At 38.3% G+C, this 22,858-nt stretch overlaps 1 protein-coding gene across 2 annotated transcripts in view; it reads right to left on the minus strand.

The window, feature by feature from the left end:
- FANCC (FA complementation group C) overlaps positions 1-22,858 on the minus strand; it is a 257,374-nt gene that overhangs the window by 51,973 nt on the left and 182,543 nt on the right. For both annotated transcript variants that reach the window (XM_012748191.3, XM_076008547.1), the window contains exons 7-8: positions 16,657-16,821; positions 106-262 (exon numbers count right to left, since the gene is read on the minus strand). In XM_012748191.3, coding sequence (XP_012603645.2) covers positions 106-262; positions 16,657-16,821 — 322 coding nt within the window. The remainder of the gene's footprint in view (positions 1-105; positions 263-16,656; positions 16,822-22,858) is intronic.

Below are 22,858 nucleotides of genomic sequence, written 5' to 3' on the forward strand. Positions count from 1 at the left end.
TGTTTACATTCCTCCCACCACCACCTTTTTATTCTTTGACTAAAAGAAATGATTCCCAGCATCTCCTTTAAGGATTTTTTCTCTTCATCAAAGCCCAGCACGTACCAGCGATGAATCTTTTATAAAGCATTCGATCCTTCTCAGACAATTTCTCTCACTGGAGATTAGCTTTTCAAAAAGATGCAGCACTGCCTTTTCAAGGCTGGGAAGGTGCCGAAGCCACAGGCAGACTATAGCTGACGTGGGGAGAGAAATCTTCTTCCTTTCAAGAAAGAAATAAACAAAATTTTAAACAGAAAAGGATTACTGAGAAAAGACTTAAAAAGTTCAAAATGCAATTGCTAATCCAATTTGTGAAATAACTTCTCATTGTGGTCCAAGCAGCAGTTAATATTTATAGCATCAGTGAATATTTACCAAGTACTCATTTGGAAAATAATGTGAATATGCTTCCACTTCAACTCACCGTAAGAAATCAGAGAAATGCTTAGGAAAAAAAAAATGCCTTTAAAAAGGATAAGCAAATATACAGTGATGGAAGAAAATCAGAGTGATAAAAAACAAGATGGAAACAGGCCTTGGGATATGCAGTCCCTAACTTAAGAAATACTTATGTATGAAATTGCATCATAGTGGTTTAAAGTATAGAATCAGACCTAGGTTTCAGTCTCAGAGCCACCACCTACTAATTGTATGGCCTTGGGAAAGTTACTTAACCTCTAAACCCGTTTATTCATCTGTAAAATGGGCCTACCTCCTTCATAGTGCTGTTGAAAGGATAAAATGCAATAACACATGGACAGTGATTAGCAGTGTTTGGCACATAGTAAATATTCAAAAACCATATTTGCAAATCTGTTGTCTGAAAGTTAAATATTTTTATTAACAATTTCATATATAGTGGTTATGGCCTAGTTGATCGGCACATAGATTTTAAGATTGATACTCTAAACACACAAGCCTTTTGTGCAGGTACGTGTCTACAGGAAAAGTATATTTGAAGGTCCTTGTGTGTCAGTAAACAGTGAATTGGGGTTCCACTACCCCTCCTGAGAGGGAGCATGAGGGGGCACATGTCTAACTCTGAGACTGTGGTGGCAGCTCTAGCCACCCCCTAGGGGCTCCTGCCCTTTATGTGTGCATCCCAGACAGCAGGGTGCTTCCAAGGCTCTGCCATAGGTGCTTACTGCTATTAATAAGGAAAACCTGAGCTGTGGCAAAGGCTCCCCAACACCCAACAACCCCTTTGGTGCCTGTCCCTTCACCACAACTCCTGGGCCACTTCTCTGCAAAGCTGGTGTGAGGCCTAAGGACTGGGTCCAGGGGCAGGAAGGGATAGAGTGTGTGTGTGGGGAGATGCAGTTGCCAATATATATATATATATATATTTTTTTTTTTTTGAGACAGAATCTTGCTCTGTTGCCTGGGCTAGAGTGCCATGGCATCAGCCTAGCTCACAGAAACCTCAAACTCCTAGGCTCAAGCAATCCTTCTGCCTCGGCCTCCCGAGTAGCTGGGACTACAGGCATGTGCCACCATCCCTGGCTAATTTTTTCTATATGTTTGTAGTTGTCCGATTAATTTCTTTCTATTTTTAGTAGAGACGAGGTCTCACTTTTGCTCAGACTTGTCTTGAACTCCTGACCTCGAGTGATCCTCCCACCTCGGCCTTCCAGAGTGCCAACAGTTTTGCTTTTTCTTCTCACTCAGTGTAACTCCTACAGACATTGTACTGGATTAACCCCGGGACCAGAGGAGTAGTTGAGGAAGCTGAGGACTGGAGGGCTGTGGAGGAGCTGGCAAGATGAGGGTGGGGCACACCCACCTCAGAGCCTTCTTCTGGCTTCACATTTGCACCCTGAGCTTTAACTGTCTGGGACCCCTAGCAGGGCCTCTTCTCCCATCTACCCACCTCCTGCACCTGGCAAAGAACTGCCATGGTGCCCACACCCCCTCAGTGCTGGATGTAACATTTACTCAGATGAAAGATGGAAAGATTTGTGAAGGATTTACTAAGAGCTCAGCTTGGGGGTGTGGATTTTAAATGTCTGAGGCACAACCAAGCAGAGATATTAATAGGTCCTTGAATATCCAAGTTGGAAGTTCTGGGACAGGTCTGGGCTGAAGGTATTCACTCAGGGGTGTCAGTTGGCAGGGAAGGTGCTGAGAATGGATGAGAACTCCGAGGAAGGGAGTGCTAAGTGGGGAGAGGAGAGGGCCAGAGTCCCTGGGAACATAGTGCGCAGGCGGCAGGTGGCAGGCCTAGGAGGAGGAAGAACTGCAGACAACAGGAGGCACCCAAGCAGAGCATTTGAAGACACAGGACCTGAGAAGGAAGGGCTCAGCTGTGACCAACACTGCAGACAGGTTGCAGAGATGAGAGTGAACCACACGTTCTGCGGGGCAGGCCCAAGATGGAACTAGAAGGCAGAGTTAACGGAATTGAAGCCAGGACTGCAGACAGGTCTTCAGAGGAATGGCTGTGAAGGGCCTGATGCCAGGAGGTAGCCCAGAGGTGGCTGCCCTGTGTGCTCTGGAAGGGCGGTGTTTAAGCCCGCGTGGCTGGCTGCTGCAGGGGCAGGGTGCAGAGGAGTAGGAGAGGCTGAAGGAACAGGAGCTGCCATTTACTAAGGGTGCACCTGGAGTGATGCTAAGCATTTTACTTATACTTTAATCCTCATAGCTGCCCTACAAAACAGGTACCATTATTATCCCCTTACTGTATAGACGAAGCAACCAAGGTGAGGTTGGAGAGGACCAAGGTCTCACAGCTGGTAAGAGCTGAAGCCAGGTGGTCTCTCCACTTCCCCAGGCAGCGGAGTGCAGGCACACTTGGTCTCAGGAAAAGGGTGCAGTGAGATGCGCCTGGGCATGGCAGGGACAGCGACGGCTCTACTGGACGAGCCAGATGCCTGCACCTTGTGCTCACACCTTTCAGTGGGAGAGAAGTCTTTTCAAAGTCCAGGCTGTCAGCCGATTTTAGTCACATTAATGGACCCCTGGAAGGGATTTCTGTCCAGCTATTAAGAGGAAGCAGAACACCCCTTGGGAGTGGGGGAGGGTGCGCATAGCTTCCACCATGGAGAGCCTGGCTGCTCAGTGGCTCCTCCCTTCTCATATAGCAGTGCCATCTTCTGACCTGCCTTCATCACACCTTATCTTTTTTCAGGATCCACATAAAATAAACATGTACATCTTTAGAAAAGTGTTTCACTTCTGTGAAAGTTCCTCGATCAGCAGCATATCCTAATGCCCTAACAGCCATAATGTAGTGTGTGCCATTTATCCCATCGGGGCACAGTGACAGGAGATGTGCTGCAGCACTGGGTGCAAATAAATACAGACAAATGCAAAAGCAAATGTACCATGCAAACTGGTAGCTCCATCAAATATGTGAATTAAAAGGTACTGCATGGTTATACAATCACATAAGAGCTACACTAAGGCTGGGTGCAGTGGCTCACGCCTGTAATCCTAGCTCTCTGGGAGGCCGAGGCAGGCGGATTGCTCGAGGTCAGGAGTTCGAAACCAGCCTGAGCAAGAGCGGGACCCTGTCTCTACTATAAATAGAAAGAAATTAATTGGCCAACTAATATATATAGAAAAAATTAGCCGGGCAGGGTGGCGCATGCCTGTAGTCCCAGCCACTTGGGAGGCTGAGGCAGAAGGATTGCCTGAGCCCAGGAGTTTGAGGTTGCTGTGAGCTAGGCTGACGCCACGGCACTCACTCTAGCCTGGGCAACAAAGTGAGACTCTGTCTCAAAAAAAAAAAAAAAAAAAAAAAAAAAGAGCTACACTCAAGTCGGTAAGTGTATGATGTTTCTGTTCCAGCCTCAGGCACAGTTTGAAAAATGTGTATATTAATGGTGTTTTTTTTATTAGAGCCTTGATTCAGAGTACACTCTACTAATTTCTGTGAATGATTAAATTTATGGACCCATGTTTAATATTTGAATAGTTTATTATTGATTAAATCTATTTTGCCCCAAAACTCCAGTGACTCAACTCTTTATAGTCACTCTTCAATGAATAAATCACCAAGGCAGTATGATCTTAATATGCTTGCACAACAGAATTTGGTTGGGCCAACTCATTTGTACTATATAAACTGCTCTTTATGTGCACCAGGTTGGTTTTGAAATAAAATAGGCAAATCACAGAAAAAGAAATGCAAATGGCCTATAAAATATGCGGTTCTTCAACCCTATTAATAGTAAAGAAAGGAAACATATCGGCGCCATATCACTTTCACCCTCACACTGCAAATGCTGAGGAAAGTAGTGACACCCAATGCTCAAGGGTGTTCTCACAGGTGGGGCAGGGAGTAGCTTCATAATTCTGAGAAAATGTAAAACACACACATCCCTTGCCTTAATAATTGTACTTTCGTGACTCTGCCTGGCAGAAATAGAAGCATCAGTTTGAGGACATTTATTACAGCAACACCCTAAAGACGAAATTAGAAACAACTGCAATGTGCATCGCGGGGATAGCAGAGCACAGTCTGCTCCATTCATATCATAGGATATGTTCCTATTTTATAAAAAAGAGCTGGGTCCTGTGAAGGATATCTAAGATACGTTGGTTAAAAAAACATGTTTCAGAGTGATGTATATAGTGTGATGCTTTTTATTTTTTTCAAAGCGACTTTAAAAAGAGAGAAAATTGCTTTATATAGATTTCTATATGTTTACAAAAGTATAAGACATGGTTACCAGAAGTACTAAAGGTTGACAAACAGGAGATAATGAACACTTTCTGTACATACCCCTGTATTATATTGTTTGGCATAAAATGAATATATGTTCTGTGGAAATTTTAAAGAGCCAATAAAGTTAAAAAAATGTTTTTAGAGACACTGACAAATTTCATTCTGTTCAACAAGTGTTAGTCATAGAAACTGCAAGGTTGTTCTTTCTCTGCTCTATATTTGTTCCATCCATCCTGTCTGGAATTGATCAAAATGATGAATTCAAGGAAAACAGGATAAGATAAAAACTTGGCTCCCCAAATTCCTACTTAATAATCACAAGGAGTTTTCTGTATTATAGATATGTTTTAGGAAATTGGCAGGGCACTTAAGGCTTATGTGTAATACATCATAACTTTCCCCTTTAAAATAATGAGGAATAGGGTCCCAGTCAGTGCTTTCACATAGAACATCTGATTTTTAGTGACAGTTTTTGACATGAAGCAGGAGAATCCTGGACAGGACCCTCTTCCCTTTTTAATACTTCTTACTCTTCCAGATAGATGCCACATTGATATTTAGAAAAATTTCTCCCAAAACTTGATGTAGTGAGGCAGTAATTTGCCCCCATTATCTTCAGAAAAAGGTATGAACAGTATGTAAAAAAAAATTGGCTGGCTGCTTATTAAATAGTTTTGGCTCCAAATGTTTTTTGTAGCTACAATAAAAAAATGCAAAATTAAATTATTCACAAGAAAAGTTCTTGGTGAGGGAGGTACCTGTCTGAGGGAATGTGTTCTACACCTGTCTGAGCAGCAGAGGGGAGGCTGGGATGTCCTCAGCCATGACAAAGGCATGCATACAATACTCCATCCATATTTTCAAACCAGAAAGTGATCAAAGGTTGTATGTACTGCCAGAGAAACCCACAGAAACTGGGACCAAGATTTCTGGAGAACTGCTTAAATCCAAGGAACGGGAAAGAATACTCTCTATTACATCCTTTAGGGATATTTACATGATAATCTGATCTAAGAAATATATCAAAATTGAGGAAATAGTACCATCATTATCATTTGTATGTGCAGAGAATCCCACTTCTCAAAGAACAGTGCAAAAACCACCAAGCGGAAGAAATGTCCAAACATACTAGAATTTCTAACTATTACACATCAATATTAGCATATTTTTATTTGAAAAGTAAACTTTTTCAATGACCAATTTTATGACTATATCCTATAAAGTTAGAAAAAAGGGGAGATGTCAGGACGTCTCAATCAATGGATAAATAGAAATGGGAACTTTAGTTACTACTAATTCTTTGCTAGCTTTCTGTCCTTGATATTATACCAACCTTTCTTCACTTAAACCTTCAACTATATTATTTCATAACATTTAAAGCCTTATTTTTCTCAACAAAGTACTAGCAAACAGAATCCAACAAGCATATCAAAAAAATAACTCACCATGATCAAGTGGGTTTCATCACAGGGATGCAAGGATGGTTCAATATATGCAAGTTAATAAATACGATTCACCACATAAACAGAATTAAATACAAAAAGCATATGATTATCTCAATAGATGCAGGAAAAGCATTCAATAAAATCCAGTACCCCTTCATGATAAAACTCTTTTTTATCATGGCATCAGCCTAGCTCACAGCAACCTCAAACTCCTAGGCTCAGGCGATTGATCCTCTTGCCTCAGCCTCCTGATAGCTGAGACTACAGGCATGTGCTACCACACCCAGCTAATTTTTACTGTTTTTACTAGACATGGGATCTCACTCTTGCTCAGGCTGGTCTCAAACTCCTGAGCTCAAGTGATTCTCCCACCTCAGCCTCCCAGGTGCTAGGATTACAGGTGTGAATCATCGCACCCGGCCCATGATAAAAACTCTTAACAAACTAGGCACAGAAAGAACATACCTCAAAATTATAAAAGCCGTGTATGATAAACCCACAGCCAACATCATCATGAATGGGGTAAAGGTGAAAGCATTTCCCTTAAGAATTGGAACAAGACAAGGATGCCCACTTTTACCACTTCTATTCAACACAGCACAGGAAGTTCTAGCCAGAGCAATTAGGCAAGAGAAGGAAATAAAGGGCATATAAATTGGAAAAAAGGAGGTCAAACTATCCCTGTTTGCTGATGATATGATCTTACATCTGGAAAACCTGAAAGACTCCTTCAAAAGAATCCTAGAATTAATAAATAAATTCAGTAAAGTCTCAGGTTATATAATTAATGTACATAAATCAGTAGCGTATTTCTATACGCTATGTTATTAATACATTTCTATACGTTAATAACAGACAAGCTGAGAAGAAAAATCAAGAACTCAATATCATTTACAATAGCTGCAAAGAAAATAAAATACCTAGAAATATAGTTAACCAAGGAAGTGAAAGATCTCTACAAGGAGAACTACAAAACACTGATGAAAGAAATCACTAATGACACAAATGGAAAAACATCCCATGCTTATGGATTAGAAGAATCAATATTGTTAAAATGCCCATTCTGCCCAAAGTGATTTACTGATTCAGTGCAATTCCCATCAAAATACCAATGCCATTTTTCACAGAATTAGAAAAAAAAAATCCTAAATTTCATATGGAATCAAAGAACCTAAATAGCCAAAGCAATCCTAAGCAAAAAGAACAAATATGGAGGCATTATATTACCCAGCTTCAAATTATACTACAAGTCTACTATGGTAATCAAAACAGCATGCTACAGGCATAAACGTAGACACAAAGATCAATAGAACAGGATAGAGAATCCAGAAATAAAACCATACACCTACAACCAACTGATCTTCAACAAAGGAGACAAAAACATAACACTGGGAAATGGACACTCTATTTGATAAATAGTACTGGGAAAACTGGATAGCCACATGTAGAAAAATAAAACTGGATCCCTCTCACCATACACAAAAATCAACAAAAGATAGATTAAAGACTTAAATGTACAATCTGACACCATAAAAATTCTACAAGAAAATGTAGGAAAAATTCTTTTGGACATTGGTCTAGGTAAAGAATTTGTGATGAAGACACCAAAAGCAAATACAACAAAAACAAAACTAAATACATGGGACTTAATTAAGCTAAAATGTTGCTGTGCAGCAAAAGAAATAACCAACAGAATAAACAGACAACCTATAGAATGGGAGAAAATATCTGCAAACTATACATCTAACAAAGGACTAATATCCAGATTCTACAAGTAACTCAAACAAAGCAGCAAGAAAAAAATGCCATTGAAAAGTGGGTAAAAGACATGAACATTTTTCAAAATTGAATATACAAATGGCCAAAAAATGTTAAAAAAATGCTCACTATCACTTATCATCAGGAAAATGCAAATTAATACCATGATGAGATACCACCTTTCCTATCAGAATGGCCATTATAAAAAGTCAAAAAACAACAGATGTTGGCATGGATGCAGTGAACAGGGAACATTTATACACTATTGGTGGGAATGTAGATCAGTACAACCTCTATGGAAAACAGTATGGAAATTCCTCCAAGAACTAAAAGTAGACCTACCATTTGATCCTGCAATCCCACTACCCAAATGAAAAGAAGTCATTATATAGAAAAGACACATGCACTTGTATATTTATTGCAGCACAATTCACAATTGCAAAGATATGGAATCAACCTAAGTGCCCATCAACTGATAAGTGAATAAAGAGAATGTGGTATATATATACCATGGAGTACTAGTCAGCCATAAAAAGAATGAAATAATGTCTTTCACAGCAACTTGGATGGAACTGGAAGCCATAATCCTAAGTGAAATACCTCAGGACTGGAAAAACAAATGCCACATGTCTCTCTTATAAGTGGGAACTAAGCAATGGGTATATGTGTTCATACAGAGTGATATAAGACACTGGAGACTCAGAAGGGGGAAGAGGGTGGGAGGCAGGTGAGAGACGAAAAATCACCTATTGGGTACAATGTGTACTATTTGTGTGATGGGTACACTAAAAGCCCTGACTTCACCACTATACAATTCGTACATGTATCAAAAAACCACCTTCACCCTCTAAGTCTATTTAAATGAAACAATAAAGCCTGATTTTTCTTATCTGAGTTTAAAAACCACAAAACCAGAAGCCTGGATGTGGCTCAGCCTTTTCTTATAATTTAGTTTTTAAGAATCAGAGTCTCGGCCGGGCGCTGTGGCTCACGCCTGTAATCCTAGCTCTTGGGAGGCCGAGGCGGGCGGATCGCTCAAGGTCAGGAGTTCAAAACCAGCCTGAGCGAGACCCCGTCTCTACTATAAATAGAAAGAAATTAATTGGCCAACTGATATATATATAAAAAAAAAAATTAGCCGGGCATGGTGGCGCATGCCTGTAGTCCCAGCTACCCGGGAGGCTGAGGCAGCAGGATCACTCGAGCCCAGGAGTTTGAGGTTGCTGTGAGCTAGGCTGACGCCACGGCACTCACTCTAGCCTGGGCAACAAAGCGAGACTCTGTCTCAACAAAAAAAAAAAAAAAGAATCAGAGTCTCATTTCCTTATTTATGAAATAGGTATAGCAATATTGAGGGTATTTTAAATAATCCATGGCTCCTCATATTAATTCCAGTTAGCATTTCATTTGGTAAATTGATATGCAAGAATCACCAGGTGAGAAAACTACTCATCAGTAAATTATTCAAGGAGTATAAATTAGGTTCCTCTCATAGGACATTGAATTTATTTCTCATTAAGCATCATTGGCAGTCATATTAGGTCTCTTAGCAATGGGAATTTAGCTTACAGCTGGCCTCAGTTTAGTGATCCTTTTATTAGGAGGAAAATGTATGAGCTTGAGAAAAACTAATACTAAACAGTATCAGAAATAATATAATGATTAAAGTCAATAACAATAGCAACATGCCAATAGTTTCTCAGTATTTACTCCAGGTACCAGGCACTGTGCTAAGAATATTACAGGTATTGGATCCATTTAAATCTTAGGGTGAACATACATCTAATTTGCCTGGGCTAAGTTTATGTCTGTTATCTAACCATAATTATAAAAGGAATCCCCTTTAACTCTCAAAAGTGTTGGGGTCTAGATTATAAGTTATATAGTCACCCTGTTTAACACTCAGAGCTACCCCATGAGGTTAGTTGGTTGGTCAATCATTCCTATCACTATGAGTTGTTTTCTATTCACAGAACACTTCTCACACCAACTCTGTGGGGCTTTTTTCTTCCACACCAACCAATTCTTTAACTCCTTGGACACCAACTAGGTGTCCAATGATTCAATTCAATTCTTATGCTAATTACCTAGAGTTAGCACAGACCCCACAGGTTAAGGGGTCAGTCCCACAAGACTGCCCTCACTTCAGATGCCAGTCACAAGTATGGGCCTCCCATTCTTCCAACCGACCAACTGTAAATCAGAGGCTCCCACAATCCCCTCCTCCGGTTTGATAATTTGCTAGAATGGCTCAAAGAACTAGGCAAGATACTTTATTTACTATTACCAGATTATTCTAAAGGATACAAACAAGTCAGGTACAGCCAAATGAAGAGATGCATAGGGCCAGGTATGAGCAAGGGGCTTAGGGCTTTCATGCCCTCTCCAGGTACACCATCCTCCCAGCACCTTGCTGTGAAAACCAAGCCAGAAGCTCTTTGAACCCCATAGTTTAGAGGTTTTCATGGAGGCCTCATCATGCAGGAACAGTTGATTAAATCATCGGGCACTGTTGATTAGGTCAATCTCTGGGGTCGGGGAGCTGGAGGGAGGCTGAAAGTTCCAATGCTTTATTCAGATGGTTGCTTCCTCTGGCTATCAGCCCCCATCCTGAAGCCATCTGGAGGCTCACCAAGAGTTACCTCATTAGTATAAACTCAGGTGAGGTGGAAAAGGATTTGCTACAAATAATAAAAAATGCTCCTCTCACCCCTATCACCAAGAAATTCCAAGAGTTTTAGAAGCTTAGATGAAGACCAAATATATATTCTTATTATGTCCCAATATCACCATCATACATTCCTTCTTTCATTTGTTCATTGGCTCATTCGGGCATGTAGAAAAAATTTTCCAACCAGTTTTCAAATTTCTCAATATTTTTGAAGCAATGAATTTGGGTGAACTCACGGGACAAAGTCATGCTGGATTACTTATATTCCAGACTTACAAAAAGACCTCAGCAGCCCTCCCACGAAGGTTTTATGCAATCTGCAGCCTGCAGGTGGCTATGACAGCAACCCCAGAGACAGACATGAGAAGTTAGGTTTGACATTTAGGCCAAGAAATTAAAAAGTTCCTTTAGGTTATCTAAACCACAGAGAGGGGCAAGCATCTGCTGTTTAAAAGAAGACAGGCAGCCCATTTCTGAAAGCACATGACTGCATTTGGAAGTCAAGGCCAAAGACACCCAGCCAATTACAAAACAGATGAAATTCCACTGGTGTATTGCAGTAAGCAAATAGTTGGAAGGCTGAACACAAGGCAGGGCACATCGGTCAAAGAAAGTATGTGGTTTCTAAATGACCACACAGCACATTTGGGGAACTGTTCAAGGAGCTGAGGGGAGGGGGCGTTGGGTGTGGGGTGGTAATTTGCGCTGATTGATTGGATCAGCCTCCCTGTGTCAACATGTGGCTGGGATGTTCTGTCTATGGGAAAGTATCCATGGAAAGCCTCCAGCTCTTACGCCACTGCTTGGGGAACTTGCTGAGCTGAAGCCATAGGAATTGGACACGCTGAAGACCACCCAGCATTTCTGGACAGTCTGTCCCCTATGGATTAGCAGACATAACTTTCCAAACCAAATAAATTTTATTAGTTGTTGAGGGAGAACGTGCTATCACAAGTAAAATAAAAAGCAAAAGAGTGTGGGCCTGCTTGTGGAGCAGCTGCCCTCAGCTTCCCTCTGAGCACTGCTTTGGAACAGGAGTGGCTGTTCTCTGAGCACATCGCCTCCTTGCCAGTCATTTCCGAAACAGCTTTCTGGGGTTTCGTAGAGGATGAGGGGCGTTCTCCTCCCATTTCCCTTCAATTCTTGTTGATAAAGTTAAGACTGGACACAGGCTGCTAAGACCATATTCTTCTGTGAAATATATTCCTAGATAAATCAGAAATGGAGCACCATGGTGAAAGGCAAAGAGCATTGTACCTAAAAGTAAATATTTTGAGAAATTGTTGTGGAGAGTGAAAAATCAAAGTTGGTGGGGTAAGCTGTGAGAATCTGAAGGGCGTGCTCAGCTAAACGGTGTAAAGGGCACATGCGTGTGAAGCACACTTAGCATGTTATATAAACTTTTATATTGGTTATCACTCAATACCTCACATAAATAACAAAGATAACTGGCCAGACTCCTCAGGAAATTCACTTTACTTATGGAGTAAATTTTGACAGAGGGTTTGGAGTAGGTAGAAAATAGGACTTTTTATTTTTTAACTATGAAAATTGTTTTGACCTTTCTTCAAAACACCAAATTATAACTTTCTAAATCTTACTTTAACAAAGACCTGGATTTTAGCCTTTCACATAAAATTAAATTATTCTAATTTTTAAGTGATGTATCAAAAATGGAAATACTCTACTGGGAACCACTTCCTCTGTACTAACTGTAAGAATAACAGTGGTTTTTGAGCTTTTCATTTTCCAGATGCAATGACATAATACAAATCCATGTGGAGTTGAAGAAGACCCATTTATGACAGCCAAAAAATTCAAAACAAAAATATAACAAAAGCTTAGGAATAAGAAATATGTAAAACCTATGTGTGAAAAATATATAAAACAGACCTCTCAGATCACAAGAGTAAACTTAATTAGACGTGTTCTTGAACAGGTGGACAGAACGCTTTAATGTCATAAAGATGCCAGCTCTCCCTAAATTAGTCTATACACTTAACATGCAAAAACCAAAACAAAACAAAACCCTGAAAAAGAAAAGAAATGAGAGGAAACTAGCTAGCCCTATTTTATAATAAGCTATTAGATTCTACCACTAAAACAAAATGATACTAGTGCATGAATACATATTAAGCCAAAGAACTAGAATGGAAAATAATAAAATAGGCCCAATTGCATATAGAAATTGATATATGATTAAGAGAGTGACTTAAACCTTCAGGGAGAGGGGGAGGCATGCACTCAAGATGGTTGGAATGCTGTACAATCTGAGAATGGGGGAAAATAACACTATTATTTTTTACTTTTTTTAGGGATAGGGTCTCGCTCTGTCACGCAGGCTGGAATGCAGTTGTACAATCACAGCTCACTGCAACATCAAACTCCTAGGCTCAAATGATCTTCCCACCTCAGCTTCCCAAGTAGCTGGAATTACAGGTATATGTCACAATGCCTGATCACAACTCTATCATTTCAACAAATAACTTGCAAAACAAAAACAAAGAAGGATTAGGAACTGATAGATAGAAGGAGACTTAAAAGAACCTATCTATCCACCAAATGCAATGTGTAGATTTTGAATTGTAAGAAATATCGTGAAACAATCAGGAGAATTTAATTCCTGACTAGATATGTGAAGATGATAAGGAACTAGTGTCAGTTTTAAGATGTAATAATGGCATTGTAGTTATGTTTTCAAAAATGCACTCTTTAGTAAATGTAACAATTCTCCAATTTCTATCTAAAAGTTTGTAAACAAAAAATTGAAGGAGATAAACAATATAACAACATATTTTTAAACCATAGTTCTAACAAATTTAAGGCTCAAAAGTAATAAATATCATTTAAAATCATATCAGCCCTGTACCCTGAATTCAGAATCATGAATGCTTTGAGTCTTATCTAAAACTGAGTGGAATCTGGAAATTACTACACCATAGTAGACTTCTCATGAAGAAAGAAATAGTGCTTTAAAACACTGTAGAGAAAGTAAACTCCTAATTCAAAGTGGAGTCCATAGAACCCTTTCGGGGTAGGGAGGAGAGGAGAGAACTGAGACCCTCATCTCAGTGAGGTCAAAACTATTTTCATAAAAATACTAAGATGGTATTTACCTTTTTCTCTCTCACTCTTTTTTTTTGATGTGCTATTGAATTCAGTTTGCTATTATTTTATTGAGGATTTTTCCATCTATTTTCATAAGAGATATTGGTCTGTAGTTTTCTTTTTCTGTTGTGTCCTTTTCTTGCTTTGGTATCAAGGTGATACTGGCTTTGTAGAAGGAGCTGAGGAGGATTCTCTCCTTCTCAATGTTACGGATCATCCAGAAGCTACATAATATGTGGTGACGTTATTGCTCTGACATGCAATGGAATGCATGTCTGTATATTCTCATGTTCTCAAGAATTTTTTAAGGTAATACATTTAGGATATAAATATGTATATTTTCAGAGATTAACTTAAGTTTATTCTCTGTTCTTCTACTGTACTCTTACTATCTTTAGTTATATTTGATATAATCTCTATAACCCCATTCACACCAAAAATCACAATTTAAAAAATTATATTTTCCCTTGTGCCTACATGGAAACATATTAAGAAATAAATATATTTTGTTGGGTTTTACAGTAATATTTTTAAAATTTTTAAAAAACTTTTCCAAATTTTATAAGTTTTACCTATATTATTTTAGATTTTATATATAAATAACACATATTTTTATGTATAAAAATATAATGTGTATCTTATATTTATATATTTTAATACATATTTTAGATTATTATATAATTCAACATTATTTTAAATTGTTAAATATACTATAAAAATAAAATTTCTAGTATATTTTCTTATATTTAAGATGAATTGTTATATTTAAAAAGGAAGATTAATAGATTTCCTTTTTTATCCCACAGCTGTTTCATCAGGAAAAGATGAAACTGACATGTCAGAGAATTCTCTGACTCATGAGATGGAGACATCTACTCCAGGGAAAGTGGGCTAAACTGTAAATAAAAAGCAAAAATATTACAAAAATTATTTTTCCCTTGGCTTTACAGATGTTAATGATTTACCTTATTGTGTCTTATGCAACATAATGTTTCAAATACTATTATGGTGCAAGCTAATTGCAGCATCAATTTGAGACCAATCATTCAGAGTCTAAACAAAAAGGAATTAAATAATTTAAATCTAGATGCGATAAACTGATATCTCATCCACAGAATGAGTACAGTTATACCTTATATCAGAACCTTCTGTGTTGCTTATATTTTTCTAGTATCAGTACCCACTAAGCATGGAAGAAGATCTTTTATGTGAAACTTGGCCACACACACAAGTGATAAGAAATACTTCAAGTACTGAATAATTATTTTGGTTTTTCTTGGAACAATGGGGCACTGATAACTGTTTGCACTGATACTGCAAATACAACAGTGAGTAACACTGCAGATCAAAGGAGGGACTCATCATCATATTCTTTACTGCCACACACGCACAGTAAAATCATTGCCAATTTTATATAAGAATGTTTGAAGAACAGTATAAAATATTGATTTTATTAAATTCTCACTCTGGAGAACATTTTTAAAAATAGATTCTGTATGGTGAAAAGGAAAGTATGCACAAAGCACTTGTGCTTCATCAAAAAACAATAGTTGTCTGGAGAAAAACACTCATCCGAACTGTTTGAGCTATGAGCCCATCTGATCACTTTTTTTTCCATGGAAATTTACTTGAAAGAATGACTAGCATGCAAGCAATGGCTATTCACACTGTGGTATCTGGCACATTCTTTCTCAAAAATTAGCAAAGTGACCCAGTCATCTCAAGGAAAACAATTATGTGATAGCATTTGTATCCCATGATAAATTTGAGCTTTTAAGGAGAAATTAGAATCTTGGAAAATCTGTGTCTGCCAACATGAGCTTAACAGCTTTCTAATACCTAAAGATATTCCTGATAAGACTGGTGGTGATAGCCATGATTGTAACTTTTGATATTGTATAGTGAAATGTGTCAATATTTGGAAGATCTGCATAATTCAATGAACCAAAATTCCATTGAGCTATTCCCTAATGAATGATGCACAGGCAAAAGATCCATTAAAAGTGCAAAACAGACCCATGGGTGTTTCAGTGTTTTAATGTAACAGAGTATGAAAAATTCAGTGATATAATTTCAGATTCCACATTGCAATTAACCTTTAAAAAATGACCGTTTTCAAATTTTGGTGGTATCAAAACAAAGTATCCACAATTATCTGAGGTGGCTATTAGAATATTACTGCCTTTTCCAACTACATATCTATGTGGGGCCGGATTTTCTTCATATACTTCAACCAAAATAATATATCCTACCAGACTGAATGCAGAAGCAGATATGAGAACCCAGCTATCTCATACCAGACAATGCGATTCATAAAAATGTAAAAATAATGCCATTCTTGTCAAATAACTTTTTTGCCTTGGAAAAGATCATTGTTTTTCATAAAAACATGCTATTTTGTTAACATGTAATTGATTTATTATATTTCTTTCCCTTTTTTATTTTTGAATATTGCTCTGTCACCCAGGCTGGGCCTCATTACAGCTCACTGCAATCTCAAACTCCTGAGCTCAAGCCATCCTCCTGCCTCAGCCACCTGAGTAGCTGGAACTACAGGCATGTACCACCACACCTGGCTAACTTTTTAAATTTTTTGTAGAGATGAGGTCTTGCTCTTCCTCAGACTGGTCTTGAACTCCTGGCCTTAAGCAATCCTCCCACCTCAGTCTCCCAGAGTGCTAGGATTATAGGTGTGAGCCACCACACCCGGCCTGATTTATTGTTATTTCTAAATGAAGGAATATTTTTAAAATTTGTTTTAATTTCAAATATGGTAAATACTCATAGGCATAACCACATTAAAAAAAAAACCTCTTGGTATACTCAATAACTTTTAAGAGCTTAAAGAGGTATGGAGGTCAAAATGTTTGAAAACTGCTGCTGTATATCATTTCCAATACACTGAAGCATTTTAAGAAAAGGAAAAACAAAGCTGGATGATAGGATAAATGAATATCACTTACTGCAAAAATGCCTCATTTACAGCATCAAAGAACTCAGGCCAGAGGATTTCCTGATCTTCATGTCCATGGCAGGTGAGCAGAGCCTCCACCAGGGGTTCAACATCTGGCAGAGTAACAAGAGGGACACAAACTCGTGACAGGGATGTTACTCGTTCAGGAGCCATTCTATGAAAGAAATAAAATAAAATCTTCATGCTGAAAAGGTCAATGACAGGTCCTAATGTAAAGAGGACTACTCTAATACCCATCTATGAACTCTTTTCTTTTAATCAATTCTCTAGGAAGAAACCGTTTAGCTGCCATTCTCATTTCCATATCACTCATTGTCAGGACTTTGTTTGGTATAACTATCTACAGACACCTCCAACTTACCATGCCCAAAACAGAACTTTTGAATTCCTTTCCCAAATGTTCTCTTTCCCTAGTGCTCTCTGCCTTATTTGCTCAAGCCCAAACTCTGCTTCCTCCCTTTCTCTCATGCCCCTTACCTGATCCAGCAGTAAATACTGTCAACTCATCTGACCTCTTCTCAACACTTCCATTACTACCCTCTGAACTGTGGCCTCCACCACTGGCAAGCCTGAGTTATGGAGTGGCCTCCTATCTTCTTGCTCCTGCACTCATTCCTAAGGCTTATGATCAGAACACTTCCAGCAACTTTTTTAAAATGCAGATCACGTCACCTGTCTGCTCAAAGTCTTGCCAAGGCTTCCTACCTCATGCAGAGAACAAGCAAAGACCACCAAGGCCTTCCACGGTGGGCCACCGTCTATTTCATTGGCTTCATCTCCTTCCACTCCTCCTTTGTCTGTTCTACCTCCGACTGCTCCAAATAAGGTCCTGCTGTTCATTCGGCCTGTGACACATGGCTAGCTCCCTCATTTCACACAGGCCTTAGCTCAAGGGTTACTTTGTGAGGTCTTCCCTGATCATCCCATATCAATGTACTGTCCACCATTTGCAGCAATTTAAATTTAAATTAAAATAAAATTAAAAATCTAGTTCCTCCGTTTAACTAGCCACATTTCAAGTGCTCATTTATGCTGCATGAGGCCAGGGGCTACAGTATGAGTGCAAATTCACAGGATGTGTCCGTCACACAGGACGTGTCCACGGAAAGCACCACTGGAAGCAGAGTTTCAAGTGCTCTCTCACCCTTGCTCTACTTTCTTCATTCCCACTTTTCACCACCTGACCTGTGAGGTATTTCCTTGTATCTTGCTCATGGTCTATTTTCCTCCTACAGGCACTTTTTTCTATTCTGCCCACTGCTCTATTCCTTGCACCTTGAGACAACTCCTTAACACACACTGCATGCTCAAGAACTACATATTAAATGAATTAGAGATTAATAAAATGAAAGTTCTAGGTGTACGCTATTGGATTCTTTTCTAGACATTTTCATGTATAATCATAAATACAGAAATTTGGTCTTGTGTTTTGTGAAACACAAGTGGTACCACAATATAGAAAATATAGCTGTTCCTTTTTTTTTAAAAAAAAACTTGCTGCCTATTAGAAAATACGTATGTTATACTACTTCCATAAAAAAGAATGAAAGTAAGTACGTTCTGTAATTTAACAATGTATCTATTAATAGGCACTGAGGTTGCTTCTAATGTTTCACTATACCAAGGCCACAGTGGAATCCTTGCACGTTCCTAGCTGTGCCCACATGAGTGGGCATATTAAATTGTCTTCCAAAAGACTGTACCAATTTACTTTTCCACCCTTGTCAATGATATTATTGTTTTTATTTTTTGCTAAATTGGTGGACAAAGATTGTTATTCTATTGCTTTTTCATTTGCATTTGCCTGATAACTTGTGAGATCTAGTAATTATTATCCACTTGCATTTCCTCTTCAGAGAATTTGTTTTTAAATTAGTGTATGTTTGTCCTGTTCATTCATTTAATGAACAATTTTTGATCCCTTACAATAGTCAAAGTTCTGTTTGAGGTGTTCGTGATACAGGAGCAAAGATGACAAAGTAAGGGAGAAAAACAATAAAATGCCAGATGATATTAAGTGTCATGCTGAAAAGTAAAGTACATTGAGGGATTAAGAAGTGCCAGGAATTTACTGAGAAGGTGACATTTGAGCAGAGATGTAAAGGAAGTGTATGAACAAAACATGTATCTATCTAGGAGAAAAATGTTGCAGGAAGATAAAAAGCAAATGCAAAGGTCCTCAATATCTGAATACAAGGATGCCAAGGTGGCTCGACCACAGTGAACGTGGGAGGAAGACGTCAGAAAAGCTTTTGTAGACCATTGTAGGAGGCTTGTGTATTCTTTTTTTCTTTAACTTAGACTTTACCTTTATCAAATTTATCAGATGCAACTGATAAGTTGCAACTTTATCAGATGCAACTATAAACAGTCAAATAGTTCTTCAAAGTTTATGAAAATAGCAGCTTTTGAAAGTGCACTCCCACTCCCATTTTCTGATTTCCATAGAGAACCACTTTCAACACTACTAATTCTTTAGTAGTTCATTCAATGCATTGTTCAATGCAAACTACAACACTGAATTTGCAGTGAGACATCCACCAGATTATGGAGAAAAAAGAACTCCAGGATGTTTCTGATGAGAACATAGACAAATTGGTACAACCTCTTTGGAGAACAATTAGTAGTACCCTGCTACTATTTCCTCTTATAGGTTAAGGAGACTTAAACAGAACTCTTTGTAAAGGGTAGATTCAATTTTGCTGAACATTTGTACAGAAATGAATAAACGATTATTTATTTACAGAATGGAATGCTATATGGCAGTTGAAATGAACTAGACCTATAGTATCCAAATATAAATCTCAAAAATATAGTAATGAATAAAGAAGGCAAGTTGCAAAAAAGTTCCACAATATGCCATTACTTATGTTGTTTTAAAACACTCACAGCAATACACATATATATGAAGTAAAGTCTGAAGACTAAACTCTCCCCTCGAAGTACTAGCTAGATCTGACCCTGCTTAGCTTCTGAGAAGGACTAAACTCTAACCTTTTCTTTTGCCCAAATTCCTTTTTCTAAGGGGGCCTGGTGAGTCATGCTTACAAATGATAAAATCTCAGTAAACAGGTTTTTATAATGTGGTTTACTTTCTTATCTGATTCTGGTATAGCATCATATGAAAGATGGAAGACATTTATCTTAACTCAAGCATTCCTTTCCACTTATTCCTGGCCTTTTGGATAAAGCCAGACTCTTTCAGCCAATTGTCAACTAAAGAATCCCTAAATCCATCTATAACTTGTAAGCCCCTGCTCTGAGATGACTCACCTTTTTGGGCCCAACCAATGTATGCCTTCCATGTATTGATTTATGACTTTACCTGTAATCCCTGTCACCCTAAAATTTATAAAATCAAACTGTAACCCAACCACAGTGAGTCCACTTGCTCAAGGCTTCTTGGGTGTGGCTCTGGCCATGGTCCTCAAATTTGGCTCAGAATAAACCTCTTTAAATTATTTTACAGAGTTTGGCTTCTTTTCCGTTGACAAGTGTTAAAACATGACAGGAAGAATCTACGTCAATTTCCTGAATGTGCGTACTTGGGGGGGAGGGGAGAAGAAATGGAGTGGGAGAAGGATGCTTCAACTGCAATTGAAATATTTTATTTCCTTAAAAAGATCACATATAAATATCAATAGAATGCTACAATACTAACATTATAAAATCTGGGCAATGGACACGCAGTTTTTCTATATGTCTTAAGTATTTTATAATTAAACTTTTAAAAACTATGTTACCTAGTAAAATACTAAAAATGAAAAGATGATAGTTATTAAAAAGGAGTTATTTCCTGCCTCTGGTTCTTGTTTCCAAAAGAGCAAGAGTAGCTCATGAAAAACCTATCACCTCTAATAAGCCTGAGATTGCTTAGTATTTATTTTTCCCTGGAGTATTTTTTCCCTTTATTTATATTTTTTATACTTTTCCCATGACTTGTACCAGTCTCTTTTCAGACTATTTCTGTAGAATTATTTGTGCTTTTCATTTTCTCACCTTTGGACAGGAGAAGACAGTTCAAAAAAGCATATAAACTCTCCTGACCACACAATTAGGAGAGTCCGCTGGATGATATCAGTTGATATGCTTTTTATAGCTTAAAAACTTCCCTTTGTGCGAGACTGTGCCATTTTGGAAGCAGCTTCATTCCCCAATTCATAATTGTTTCTTTGTTAAGGATGTTTGTTTTTCAAAAACAACATGGACAAATTCCCTGACACAGAAGAAAGTCCACTAAAGGATGTCCATACTGGTACCTGGCTGGCAAGAGCAGCAGGGATAAAATGGCAATGAAGTTGGTTAGCAGTTTAGGTATTCCTAGTCAAAGCAAATCTAACATATAATTAGAAAAATTCTTAACTGAATTTACCAAGAATTTGAGATCACTGTGCTAGCAGAATGTCCCCTGGAAACTGACACATCTGGTACATTTCTAATTTGATCTATTGAATGATGTTTACCAGAGAGTCTTTTCTTTTTCTTTTCTTTAAAGAATTTAGAATTCAACAAGATATTATAAATTTTTTTCCAGGTACTTTTCTGAATGTGTTGAGCCCATATATAGTTTTTGGATTGAGTTCATTTATACCTATTAGAATACTGAATTTAAAAAGCAATTTGATGTGTGACAAGCTCTTTGATTCTTTTAATGAACTTTTCTGTTCGTTATCCAGAAAAGAACTTGGACCTCTAAAAGCTTGTGTGAGACTCAGAACTCTTAAGTCCACAGGTCTCTGGTGAATTACAAATTCAACCAAATATGTTTTCTTGTCTCAAGCAGAAACTGATTTCATGAAACCAGGTAGAGATAACATTTGAAAGACAGTTGCCAAACATGCTGGGGCCATTACAGTTGTGGCAGTCATTAGCTACAATAATATTTAAGATATGTATCATAATACTACATAATTTTCTCCTACATATTTGAAGTTACCTGTACATTTTTAAGATGTACAAGTCAAACATGTTGAATCAGAATACAGCACAGGCCAACTGCTTGCTGGTATATGCTTAAATCCAGGATATTCCCATCCATTTATGAATCTGAGTTTTATCATTCCTTTCCTTTCACTGGTATGACTTCAAATGTTCAAGCAGCCAAAAACACTCAAACTTAAGTATTGTAATGCTATGCTATTTTACTGTTTTTCTCCTTCTAGAAGGCATCTATAGTTTTATTTCACTTTTCACCACTTGAATGTTTAAAGTTCATTTCTAAAGATTCACAAAGCCTCATAAACATATAGACATTGATCTCATAAATTCAGATGCACAGACTGTCAGAAGAACAAAAAGTTGGAAAACCGGCTTAGTTCCCTTTCACATTATTTTTAGAGGCCTGATAAATGGTGTTGTCATAGCATTTTAAATAGAGTTTCACTTGCCACCAAGTAAAATCAACAATTCAATGACAGAATGTTTAAGTTCTGTCCTGTTCCTTGCTACAAACTGTCTAGAAGGAGCGGCATTCTGAGCATTGTCAGTTTATCCTGTTGTCTTACAGTTTGCTGCAGATGGTTTGGAAGCTACAGTACAACCACACAGGAAGGACGTTCCCAGCAGTATATGGTTACCGTTGAGCCTTCTGCAGTTGAATTCTTGTGCAGAAATCATTTTGGAAGTGCTGCTCTGGCGCTCAGTCAAGACTTAATGCTTAGCGTAATCCAGTCTGGAAAGTGTTGCATAACTCTCCACTTGAACTTGGATCTCTATGCTCTGACAAGCTTCAGAGCAAAAAAGGAGCCATAAAGGCCATGAGCACCTTGAAACCCTTTGGAAGGTTATCAGTTAGCCTGAGTTTTGGTAGACCCAAGAACTAAGTTTACATGAGACTTCAAAATTTTTCAGGAAAATTATTTTGGATCTTTTTCAGTCTAATTAGCGGATACAATCTGTAGCCATGAGCTTCAGTGCTTGCTAAATGTCCTCAGTGCCATAGTCTTTCTACCCATACAGTCACTAGTGATAGTCTCTAACTCTTCTCATTCTCTCTTTTCAGATAATGAGAAAAAAGTTGCACTTCACAGGTCTTTTAGGGAGGAGGATTAATGCATCAGGGCTGGAAGGCAAGACTGCCCTACGCTTACTTCATTTCAGACTCTGGACGAGTGATGCACACACACTGCTCTCAGGCCTACCCTTCAATCGCACAAACATCCATCCAGCCCTAACTCTATGCAAAATATTCT

The sequence above is a fragment of the Microcebus murinus genome, chromosome 12 (genome assembly GCF_040939455.1).
Source record: "Microcebus murinus isolate Inina chromosome 12, M.murinus_Inina_mat1.0, whole genome shotgun sequence".
NCBI classification, from domain to species: Eukaryota; Metazoa; Chordata; class Mammalia; order Primates; family Cheirogaleidae; genus Microcebus; species Microcebus murinus.